Source organism: Ceratotherium simum, chromosome 21 (assembly GCF_057802395.1).
Source record: "Ceratotherium simum simum isolate JZ-2026a chromosome 21, ASM5780239v1, whole genome shotgun sequence".
NCBI classification, from domain to species: domain Eukaryota; kingdom Metazoa; phylum Chordata; class Mammalia; order Perissodactyla; family Rhinocerotidae; genus Ceratotherium; species Ceratotherium simum.
In genome coordinates this window covers 617,805-629,615 of record NC_141920.1, presented here as the reverse complement: position 1 = coordinate 629,615, position 11,811 = coordinate 617,805, and the positions used below count along the sequence as shown (strand labels likewise).

Here is an 11,811-nt window from a genome sequence, read left to right as displayed (position 1 = left end):
AAAACTGCTCTTAAAATAAATAAATGAAAATAAATAAAATAAAATAATAAATAATAAAATTTTAAGTCTATTTTATTTAAGAGATGTCAAACAAATTCACCACCCAAGAGGGAGATTGTAACTCACCTCTCTCAGAAACTGACAGGTCAAGCTGACCAATAAGTAAATAAAAGTATAGAAATGCCCAACACAGTAGGAAGCTCCAGCCGATGGAAGACGTGGAAACACACTTGGCCAAGAGAACACGCACATTTTGTTTTCAAGCACACATGGCCATTTTCAAGAAATGATGTGCCTCCGGGGCACAGTGTCACCACATTCCAGACAGAGGCAAAGATTCAGCCTCTGATCCCGGGGGAGGCCAGAGGGCTTTGCAGAGGGAGTGGAGGTCTAGGTCTTAGATCAGATTGTAGCTAGAGGTGTTGACGCAGGAGCCCAGTTGGAGAGCAGCCCTAGCATCCTGACACAGCTGGCCTGTTCAGGGGCGCCGGAGACGGAGAGAAGAGGTGAGGGACTCTCCGGAGCAAGGGCCTACGACACTGAGGGTGAGGTGGGGAACCGGCTCCTTTCCAGCCCGGGCACCTGGCTGGGTGCTGGTGCCCTCCTGCGACGAAGACTGAGGGAGGCATGGGCCGGCCCTGTGGCTTGGTGGTTAAGTGCGCACGCTGCGATGGTGGTGGCCCGGGTTCGGATCCCGGGTGCGCATCGAGGCACCACTTCTCCGTTCATCCTGAGGCCGAGTCCCGCATACAGCAACTAGAAGGATGTGCAGCTACGACATACAACTATCCACTGGGGCTTTGGGGGGAAAAATAAAATAAATAAAATCTTTAAAAAAAAAAAAAAAAAAGACTGAGGGAGGCAGACTCGGCCACAGGACAGGGCTTTCTCGGGGGCTGGAGGGACATATGGGAGATGGAGACCACACGGGAGAGGGCTGAAGCTGGGGGTCAGGGAGCCGTGGCAAACCCTGGACATGGAGGAGGGGAGGCCGGGCCCAGCACCTCCTGCTCCCTCGCGAGGAGACTCGGCATGTGGACGTCTGACACTCATATGGTGAGCACCTACTGCATACACATGGCACTTCCTGATCTGCAAATTCCTAGGCCAGCTATACCCCACGTGCAGCGGGGCTCGGCATGCAAGAGGTGCCCAGCACATCCTTGAGGAGGAGGAAGGTGCAGACAGATGGCACTCTCTCCAGTCCCCGTCTGAGGACAGCCTGTGTTCCCAGCAGACCTGCGGCCAGCCCGTGGGAAGGGAGGAGCGGGGGTCCCTCTACCTGCCCTGCAGGCTGTGTTAGGAGGCTGCACCCATGCCCTCTGACCCTCTTTAATATGCTTTCAGTAATCAAAGAACTGGGTTTTGAGGGTGTTATGCAAGTTGCTGCAGGATAAAAGTTGAGTGAGAAGGGCCGGCCTTGACCCAAGGCTGGAACAAAATAGCCTCCACCAGTGGGCAGCTCTACAGGCTCCTCGCCTGCAAGCCCCCCACACACACTTCTTTCCTTCTCTCCACCAGTGCTGGGCTCTGGATCCTTCTCTCCACCAGCACTGCTGTCTCCCCGGCAGTAACGTCCAGGCCAAGGCTGCAGGAACCAGCGCACGACCTGGCGAGGCCGCTGCGGAGACCACGCCGCACAACTCCACCATCACGGTTTGGAGCGTCGCAGGAGGAGACAAGGTGCACTTTGAAAGTCAGGGTCCCCGTTCCCCTTGGTCCCGGTGCTGGGTGCAGGGCTCCCCACTGGGAATCCACCCTTCTGAGTGATGGGGTGCTTCTCCACGCATGTCCTCCGTGGCGGTAAATAAGGAGCTAAGGAGCGCGCTGCCACACCCTCCTGTGGGGTCTCACCTGGGCCCACCCCTCCCCAGGGTGTCTGTGAGCACCTCAGGTCTGATGGCCCAGGACACAGTTCTGGGGGTGACCACCACCCACCCAGCTGCCCAGGCCAGCCTCCTGAGGCCCCCCCACATGATGCATCCCCGCCATCCCTCTTGGGCCATGGTGACCTCACTGCTCCGGCCCTGGGCCCTCTCCGGTCCTCCTACTGCCCCCTCTCCCCGCTGTGATCTCTGGTCGCCCAAGTGCTGACACTGCCCAGGCCCCTCTCGTGCCCTCTGCCGCTGGAGAGGGCTGTGCCCTCATAAATACCCCCATGACCCCTCCACTCCTGACACTGCTTGTTGGCTGCTTCGCAAGCCCCAGGACATAAGCCCGCAAGCAGGAGCCTTGTGTCCTGCTCAGAGGAGTCAGCTCCACGTGCCCACTGGGCGGACCTCTGCAGGGCAGGCTCCAGCACCAGCCACTCCACAGCTGAGGACGTGGGAGTGGGGATTGCAGAGTGGCCGTCCACCCACGCTTGCAGCACCCCCGAGGGGGTCCTGCAGAGGGCGGGCAGCTGCAGAGCCTCCACCAAGAACACGGGTGAGGAAAAACCCACGGCATGGCTGGGGGGCTTTCCTCCTGACAGGCGTGGGGAGCTTCAAGGCATCGTTAGCAGCGCGTATGGCGGTCAAGCGACCCCTAGAAAGGGCTGTGTGGAGCCCAAGAGACTGAAGACACAACGGACTCACAGCCTCCGCAGCCATCGGCCCAGACGGTCAAGACTCTCAGCAACAGCAGCTGCCCCACCTTTCCCCGCCTCCAACTCAGCACCAACCAGAGAAAGCCAACTGTGCTCTCCACTCCGCTCTGGGGGACGCCCCTCTTCCTGTGAGCCACCCGCCTTCCCTCTTCCCCACAGGCCTCCCCACCGCCTGCCTTCGAGCCCACGATGGCTTCTGTCCCGCCCCACAGGCCCTCCCCGCCGGGAGCACCTCTGCTTGTTCTCGGCCAGGGGCTTCAGGGTGACGACCCTGGAGGCAGAGGACAGGTGCCGGGGACGTGGGCAGGAAGACCCCCAGCTCTGGGTACTGGCCAGAGCTCCCAATGGGGGAGGGAGCAGGGCGCAGAGAGGGCAGGCAACCCACAGCCAGACGTCCAGGGCCTGGCTCACGTCTGGCTCTGCCACCCCCTCCTGACCAGGTGCCCGATCTCTGCTGTGTGCACAGGGGGCTGTGGGGCCCCCACATCAGCGCAGCAGCCCCACATGCCCATCTCAGGAATCCCCACACTCAGCGCTGCCAGGTTACAAGTTAAACCCGCCCACTTTTAGAAACGTGAGGAGCCACAGCACACACTCCACGGGCCGTGGCCCATGAGTCAGAGCGATGGCGTCACTTAGCCTCTGGAAGACGCTGCACACGGGAGAGAGAAGACGGCCAGGGGCACCTGTGTTGTTACAAAGACAGTCACGACCTCGGGGACAGCGGGGCCTTGGGGCCCCCAGACCACTTTCTCCAGGGCAGGTGTCAGAGCGTGGGCACACGTTTACATGTGACTTCCCCCACCCCACAACCTGTCATCACGAGACAAATTATGAAAAATGTTTTTATTTTAAATCAAAGTACCAAGCGGATACCTGCAAAACAACATACAAAGTAGAACTCAGATGCTTCCCTTCCCCAGTCTGCCTCTGAGCACCAATGGGAAAAACCAAACCCAAACCTGCCTTCCCGGCATCCAGAGCACAGGCACAGGACAGCCCGCATCTCTGCCCCTAGGAGGCTGGGGGTGGGCGCCGGCTGGTGCCCACAGAGCGTGCTGACTCCCCTCCCCTGTAGGCTGAGGTTTCCTTGACAACGGTGGACCCCTCCCCGCAGCCTGGGGCTTGGGGCCCTGCCAGGCACAGACATCCATGACTGAGCGGACTCGGGGAGCACTGGACATGGCCTGCCAGCCCCTTGTCCGAACGTGCTGGGGGTGGAGTGAGGGCTGGGCGTTGATTCTGAAGCTGTTTGTGGCTTCCGTGTGTATGGCTCTGAACCAAACTTTCCCTCCAGTGCCCCCAGTCTGAGGGCGGGGCAGGAGCTGTAAAGGGAGCGGGCACATCTGACTTTGACAAAGGCTCCAAGGGCAAGACGCAGTTTTATTAGTGACACGGCTTTAATATGGTCTGAGCTCGTGTGGATGGGTGGGCGGGCCAGGTGGCGCCTACTCCCAGAATCACACTGCCAGGCGTAACAGGACTCATGACTCAGTAAAGATGAGCTTAAAAAAGGAGCACACACACAGACAAGAGAGTAAACAGCACACTGAGACCAGATGACCCATGAAACAGCAAACAAAAATGGAACAAAGAAAACAAAACAGACAACCTCAGTACTTCAGTGGGGCAAGGCCCGCTGAGGTGGGGTCTGGGGCACTTGACGGATGGACAGACAGGGCCCAGTTCCCTTCAGAGCGCGAGGGGGGGCGCGGCTTGTCTCTGGGGGCCCCTCCCCGCTGTGGGTGACAGCAGTGACAGAACTGGCAGGAGGTCCAGGGGTGGCCGGGGGCCTGCTGCTCAGGGCCCAGCCAGTCCTTAGGACCCTGCTGGAGACAGCTCGCGGCCTGCAAGGCAGCCCCCTGCCTGATCTTCCTCTGAGTCGGAAATCACAGGACTGCCCTTCCCGCAAGCACCCGGATCCCCATCTTAACAGGAGCGGGCCCCAGCCCAGCCCGCCAGGCAGTCACTGCAATCGTCCTGGGGCACCAGTGTCTGCCAGCAGGGTGCAGCCCCACCTCCAGGTGGGGGGGCCTGGGAGGTCCTGGACCGAGGCTGTCACGGTGGCCCCACCAGCAGGTTGAGCACAGGGGGCAATAATAAGCCCTTGACCTGAAGGGACATCCTCACCCTGTGGGAACCCTCCACAGCTCCTGTCTCCTTCTAGTCAGGCCCCCACCCCCAGGACCGAAGCCCCGGGGGCACACCCACCATCGCATGCCCCTGGGGGGCTGGCTCAGGGCTGAGTGCTCACGGGAGAGAGCAGCAGACCCCCCAGCACTCAGTCACCCATGGGCCATCCCAACAGCTGTTTTGTACAAAACACTGGAACGCAGAGCAGGTTCGGGAAGCCTAGGCACTAAGCATCACTCAGGTTGAAAATGCTATAAACTTGACTCTTCCTAGAAGCCTACTAAACAATTCACTTAAAAACACCCACAGTCGTGTGCAATGGCCCCTGAGCACCGGGCGGGGGGGGGGGGTTCCCCATTCTCACCCGGGGGTGGAGAGAGGAAGCTCACGTTGCTCGCAGCCCTGGCCCTCTCTGGTCAGGCAGGTGCCCCTGGGGTCTGCACCCCAACCCCTGGGTGCCCAAGAGCCCCAGACCTGAGCCACGTGCAGACCTGCGGCACCACCGATGCCAGTTCTGGAGACGGGAGAACAGCGTGCCGGCCGCATTAAACCTACAGAAAACTGTGGGAAGAAACCAAATCCATAGGATCCACGGGTTTCCATACTTGGGGACGGTTCCCAAGACATGTGCGAGTAACGTGCCCCCCAGCGGCACAGGCCCTGTGGGTCCACAGGCACCCCTTCCCGGCTGCCTCCTGGCCCCCGGCTGCACCTAGGCCTCGTCCTCTCCCGCCTGCCTCCTGATCAAGGCTCGATGTGTAAACAGTATTAATAGCAACAGATGGAAAAATATATTTCCCGAGAAAGAAGGGAGGAAGTTTAGAACTCGAGACCGACGCTACAGGCTGCTGCATTTTCGTCCCTCTCTTCTCTCCACCTGTTTTGGCGTCTTCTCTCTTTGGTTCAGCAGCCCCACGTGACCCACTGGGCGCCAGCGCCATGTTCCTGCCTGGGCACGGCCTGAGGAGAGGCGGCCAGCACTGTGCTCATGAAGGGCCTTGCCCTCTGCCGATGGCTACTTGTGCTCATGGCCCTCTGCCATAGCAGCCACCTCAATGGTGGCCGTGTGCTCCTCGGGCCCCGGGGCAGCCACGGCACTCTCCATGGCCCCCGTGGGCACTGTCACAATGGTGCTGCCCCCGGGCGATACCTGGGCCACGTTCTGCAGGGTGGGGCCCAGGCCAGGCAGGGTGAGCAGCTGCAGTGGACTCACCACTTTGACCACAGTGCTGCCGTCCTGCATGGCGGCCGTGCTCAGGACCGTGAGGCTGGACGCGTCCGGGTGGATCTCCACCGTGCTGGGGAAGGTGGTGCCCGAAGAGGCCAGCACCGTGTAGCCCCCAAGCAGCGGGGAGGCCGGGGAGCTGGCCGGAGCGGCCTGGGGGGAGCCCTTGCCCAGCACAGGGGAGGGCAGGGTGGACACCACTTTGCCGAGCGGCACACTGGTGAGCTGGGGGACGGGCACGCCTGGGGCGAGGGCGATCTGCGCAGACTGAGCAAGCACTTGCGAGGCGATAGCAGCTGGCCCGGATGTGGCCCTGGCGAGCCGAGGCCGCTTCACAGGGGGCGGCAGGGAGACGGGGGTCAGCGTCATGAGCACGTTGCTCAGGTGCTGGGACTTGTGCTTGAGTTCCTTGGCCCGTCGGCGGTGCTCATCACACTGCTGCTCCAGGGCTGTGGGGACAGGGACAGGGTGTCAGTGCGGGCATGCGGGGGCCAGGGCGCAGACCACGCACACCCCGCCCTGACCTGGGGCCTGCCACTCCAAGGGGCCAGAGATGTCGCCTCAAAGGCAGCACCTCTGAGCTGCCAGACCTCCCCATTCTCTTTAACACACTCCTATCGTCCTAATTTTTGCAGGGACAGTTGTTCTCGTGATATATTAAGATAAAAATCAGGTCAAAACAGCACGTGTAACCAGCTGCTGTACACGTGCACGCACACACAAACACTGCGTAAGTACAGACACCAGTGGACGCTGCGGAAGAAAGGCACAAACGTCACAGGTGAGCTCTGGGGTCACAGTCGGCCTTTATCATGTCTCTACTTCTCGCTTACAAATAATTATGTGGTGAGTCAAAGAAACGCAAGACAAGCGACCGCACTCTCCATGTGGCGTCTGCAGTCTAAGTATCACTGACTCTCTGCGTGACAGTGATAAGCGCCCTCCTAGTCCAGTCCCAGACTGCGCGCTCTGCCTCCACAGCTCTCTAAGGAAGCTCTCCCGCGTGGCTGTGACTTGGGACAGTCATGCAGGCACACAGCCCAGAGAGGCGAGCCCCAGCTGCCAAGCCCGACTGCACTGCCTGGATGTACCTGCCAGGTCGCGGGCATACTGCTCCCGGGAGCGGTCCATCTGGCACTTGTGGCTAGCCAGCACCTTCTTCACCAGGTCCAGCATGCCAAAGTTCTGCACGATGTTGTTGAGGAGGATGGCATCTTAAATGAGCAAGGTGAACACAGTGAGAACAGAGGCCAGGACTGGGGCCGGCTCCTCAGGGGTCCAGCTCGACTAGAGCCACCTACAACACACAGGCGCAATCCTGGGAGAGGTGGGGTCTTTTCTTCGCCTTCTTCCACCACCAGAAGCTCAACCTGAGTCTAAGACTTAGCTCCATCCCAGCGGCACGGAAAGGGTTAGGGAGGGTCTGGAGAGAGCAGATGCTGCTGGGCTCAGCTCAGAGCTGTCAAGAGCAAGCTGCACCCACTGGCATCCTGAGGCGGCCAACCACCCTGCCCCTGCTCAGGAGCAGGAAGAGGCCCCGGGGGCGGCACCCACAGATGCCAGGGCAGACAGAGCCCCCTTACCTCGGAGCTGCAGGGGAGGGTCCTGGACCCGCTGCTGCAGGCCTTTCATGGTCTCCACCAGCTCCTGGTGGAACTCCTGTATGACCTCGTCCAGCAGGCCAGCGTCCTTGAGCCCTCGCCAGAAGGCAAACGTGTCATCTGTGAGGGAAGGAGAGGCTCAGAGAGCAGGAGGAGTCCTGCACAGGCAGCCCCACCACGGGCTTCTAACCACAGGGAGGAGCAGAATTGCCAAGAGGACACGGCTCTGGGGGTCAGCGGAGCCCCCTCCCAGGAGGACACGGCTCTGGGGTCAGCCGTGCCCCCTCCCAGGAAGACACGGCTCTGTGTCTGAGCGCCCCCTCAGTCGGCCCAGCCGTGTGTACAGGCAGATGTCCAGGGGGTCGGCCTGCAGGAGACAGCACTGAGCACAGCCTCCGAGCACCTAGGGGGATGGCTGCCGGTGCCCGGCAAAGGCAGAGCTCCCCCACTGCACGGCCACTTCCTCCACGAGGGGGATTCCACCTGCCTCTGCCCAAGAGTGAGCACCAGGTGGAGCCTTGCTCTGTGGCCCGGCACGCCCCACTCCTGCCCCAGGCCCTCCACCACAAGAAGTCCACAGGAAGGACCCCATACCTCCAATGGCCGTGGTCCAGTCGCTGGGGTCCTCGCAGGTCTCTATGGTGATGGTAGCAGGAGACCCGTTCACTGCAACCAAGACAGAACCGTGGTGAGTCTCGCCTGCCAGACCCGTCCCCCAAACACGAGCTCTGAATCTCTCCTTTGCACCGATTTCCACAACACCGACACAAACGTGCACTAGTGCAACCAAAGGAATGGCTTGCCTTGCACCTGAAATTTATTTTTAAACTTTTCAATCACAGACATCTTCAAACACACACAAAGGAGAAAGAAGTAAAATAAAGCTCCTGGAGCCCAGCCCCCAACAGTCCTCAACATGTTGCTCTTCTTGTTGCGTTTACAGCTTTCCCAACGAGTTTCTGTGACTCGAGGGTCAGGGCGCCACAGGGTGACTCTTCTGCCTGACCTGCTCTCTGCGTGCATGAGTCTGGGGTCGCTGCTACCTGGTGGAGTGGATCACGCCTGGATTTCTTCTTCCCCTTGCCTGTTTCTCTGACACCACCGTGTATCTTGGTATCCCTCATGTTTCCATCCTCTACATCAGAAGACGTGGGACTTGGAGAAACAGAGGCTATCCTTGCTAGCTTCCCTTATTCCTGCCCTGGGGCCAGCAGAACGGCCAAGGATACACCTGGCATTTGGCCATCTGGGGCTCTTTCTGATCGAGACCTGGCTTCAAAACAAGCCTGGCGACCGGCTCACGTTTGCGAGAGCTTCTCACCCTCAGGCTGGTTCTTCCACACCCATCAGAGATGTCGTGCTGGGGAATATTATATGCTTGGGATAATTTGTGGCACGAAAGTATGCTTTTCACAGTCTGGGCTGATACAAAATGTTTGATTGACTACACAGCAGGTGAGGCAGATGTTCTCACAGACTCTGGCCGAAGACACCACCACACAGGTGAGTTTAAGGAAAGCGACAGACAGGGGCCGACCCCCTGGCATAGTGGTTAGGTACGCGTGCTCTGCCGCTGGTGGCCCAGATTCAGACCCCGGGCGCGCTGATTCACTGCTTCTCAGGCCATGCTGTGGCGGAGTCACACATAAAGTGGAGGAAGATAGGCACAGATGTTAGCCCAGGGCCAGTCTTCCTCAGCAAAAAGAGGAGGATTGGCATGGATGTTTGCTCAGGGCTGATCTTCCTCACAAAAAATAAATAAATAAAAGCTTTAAAAAAAAAAAAAAAAAGGAAAGCGACAGACAGACCCATCCAAACCATCAAGGGATAACAGTTCACAGAGCTAAAGCCCAAACCCGATGTGGACTTTACCGGGCACAGACGGGGCGCTCAGAGCCTGGTCCTCTCTGAGATCAGTTACCCTGGGCCAACTTCATACGGCGGAGTGGAGGGTCTGGACCCAACAACCTCAAGGCGACTCTGTTCTCAGGAAAGCTACAGCCCACTGGGAGTGGGACATGTGTTCCCATGTGTCTCCTGGGGGAGGAGCTTGGCATGACCCAGCCCCTCCCCACACTGCCTTGTGCCATCCAAGGAGCCAGACCAGGACCCAGTCTGGGGCTTTGGTCCAGAAACGCCCACATCACTGCCAACTGTAACCACTAGATGAGGAAAGAGCCAACTAGCAACCTGCATGTTCCTAGAGCTTCTAGGAAGGACTCCGAAACCAGACCAGCTGTCCGCACTGCAGCCAGCCAGCCCGTTCAGGCAGGGGGCAGGGAACACATCTGGGGTCAACAGCAGGACCTCACCTTTGCCCCCGAGCCTCCCTCTCCTTCCCCCCAAGTACAGGGCAAGGTCTCTCAGCTGACCACTATCTGATCAGTGATAAGGACGATCCCTGGCCACACAGCAGCATGCCAGACTGACCCCACGGAGTGACAGTGTAGGGACGATGCAAGTGACACCACTGGAAATGCAACACCATCAAATTATCCCCGGGCAACACGAACAGGGAACTTAGGACCTGATTTCACTCTCATTTCAGTTTTAAAAAGTATTTCTCTATTCAAAAAGCTGGAAAGAATTCCAGGGAATTAGTCCTTCTACGAATTAGAGCAACAGGTATCAACAAGGAAGAACATCTAAGCATGTCAGTGGAAGCCCAAGCGGCAGGGAGCACATGTGCATGCACACGTGGGGAGCACCAACTGCTGCGGAAGAGCAGGCTCCCAGCTGGGGGCACGGCTGCAGGCGGTGGGGCAGGGGGTGGACAGGGCACACGGGGAGCCCTCAGTGGGTCAAACCTGGTGGTGGGCACTGGATATCAGCCTTCTTGTTCTTTATACGCTTCTCTGCATATTATATTTTATAACAAAAATGGCTTAAAAAGAAAAAGTACTTTAATTCAGCTGGACTTCCTTAGTGAGGAAGGAGGCGGCCGCTGACACCATAGGCCCAGAGGGGACAACGGGCTGCTGTGTGTGTGCACAGAGGCCCGAGCGGCAGGCACGTCCACCTCCTGTCCACTTCTGCGGGCGGAGCCAGAGTGGGGCTGGGTCACACTGAGCCTGCAAGAGCAAAGCCTCAGGCCCAGCACATACCGTCAGCCGTGGCGGGCGTGAGTGGGATGTACTCGGCAGACGTGGGGCTGCTCAGGGACACGCGGGCTCCCGAGAGGTCGATCTTGGTGCTGCGGCAGGTGTTGGAGCAGACCTTGTCGTGCTGGTAGAAGTCCAGCTCCCCAGAGTCCATGATCTTCCTGCGGCAGAGGAGGAGACAGGAGTGTCACGCGCTGCGCTGCGCTCGACGCCACGGTGAGGGCGGGCGCCTGTGAGCACAACTGGGGAAGGGAAGGGGCCTAGGGGTAGATCCCAGGAGAGGTGGTGGCTGCAGAGTGGCGAACCAAGGCCGAACCAAGGCCGAGCCCTTAGAAGGCGGGAGGTGGGTGCCACAGAGGCTCCCAGCAGGCCTCAGACACCCCCAGCACAAAGCTCTCAGCCAGCACGGGGACTTGCTACAGCCAGGCAGGCGGCCTTGGGAGCCTTTGCATGGCTCTGTCCACGAGCAGTGTGACCGCAATGGCCGGTGTCCCCAGGGAGAAACAGGGGACCTGACTGGCAGGCGTCCTGGAGATGCTGGTTGAGCACTGTGGGGCAGGCCCCCGGGGAGTAGATCTACGACTGACAAATGTACTGACGGCGGCACACCCACATGCTGTGTGACCAACTATGAAGCAGAGAGGTGACAAGCCCTCCAGGAGAAGTGTGCCCTTGGCCCATGCACACAAAGCGGGACAAAGCACCTCTGGCTCCTGCCATCTCTAGGCTGCATCCCCTTCTGTCCTCGTCCTCGGTTTTATCAGGAAGGCTCTGCACACCCCCCACCTGACTGGACGGCCCTCCCCAGGCCCTTCCCTCCGCCACTCGTATCTCAACTCGCGTACCTCGACCCGTGGAAGGGTCAGACGGCTCCGTGGGGTCAGAGCTCCAACCGAGAGCTACAGGCACTGCTGTGGCAGCAAACACAGACCCGAGGACAGCAAGCAGCTGCTTCTCCCGGGAATAAACGCATTAAGGAAAGCAGCCCTTTTGGCAGCACATCGAATCAACCCAGCTACCCCAGACACCATCAAACATGGCAAGCATCTCTGGGCAGACGGACAGCAGGCCCGTGGGGACGTGCACAGGCAGGGGGGCAGGAAGGCCGGACAGAGGGGCCTGGGCCAGTTCAGGAGGAGTGGGTGTTACCACCAAAGCAGGAAA

The 11,811-nt window shown here is 59.4% G+C and overlaps 1 protein-coding gene across 3 annotated transcripts in view; it reads right to left on the bottom strand.

Moving 5' to 3' along the window:
* Positions 1-3,418: 3,418 nt before the first annotated feature.
* Positions 3,419-11,811, bottom strand: part of GMEB2 (glucocorticoid modulatory element binding protein 2) — a 35,856-nt gene continuing 27,463 nt past the window's right edge. For all 3 annotated transcript variants that reach the window (XM_087444968.1, XM_087444967.1, XM_087444969.1), the window contains 5 exons: positions 10,651-10,808; positions 8,141-8,212; positions 7,529-7,666; positions 7,037-7,159; positions 3,419-6,394 (listed from right to left, as the gene is read on the bottom strand). In XM_087444968.1, the coding sequence (XP_087301094.1) occupies positions 5,736-6,394; positions 7,037-7,159; positions 7,529-7,666; positions 8,141-8,212; positions 10,651-10,808 (1,150 nt within the window). In that variant the 3' untranslated portion in view covers positions 3,419-5,735. The remainder of the gene's footprint in view (positions 6,395-7,036; positions 7,160-7,528; positions 7,667-8,140; positions 8,213-10,650; positions 10,809-11,811) is intronic.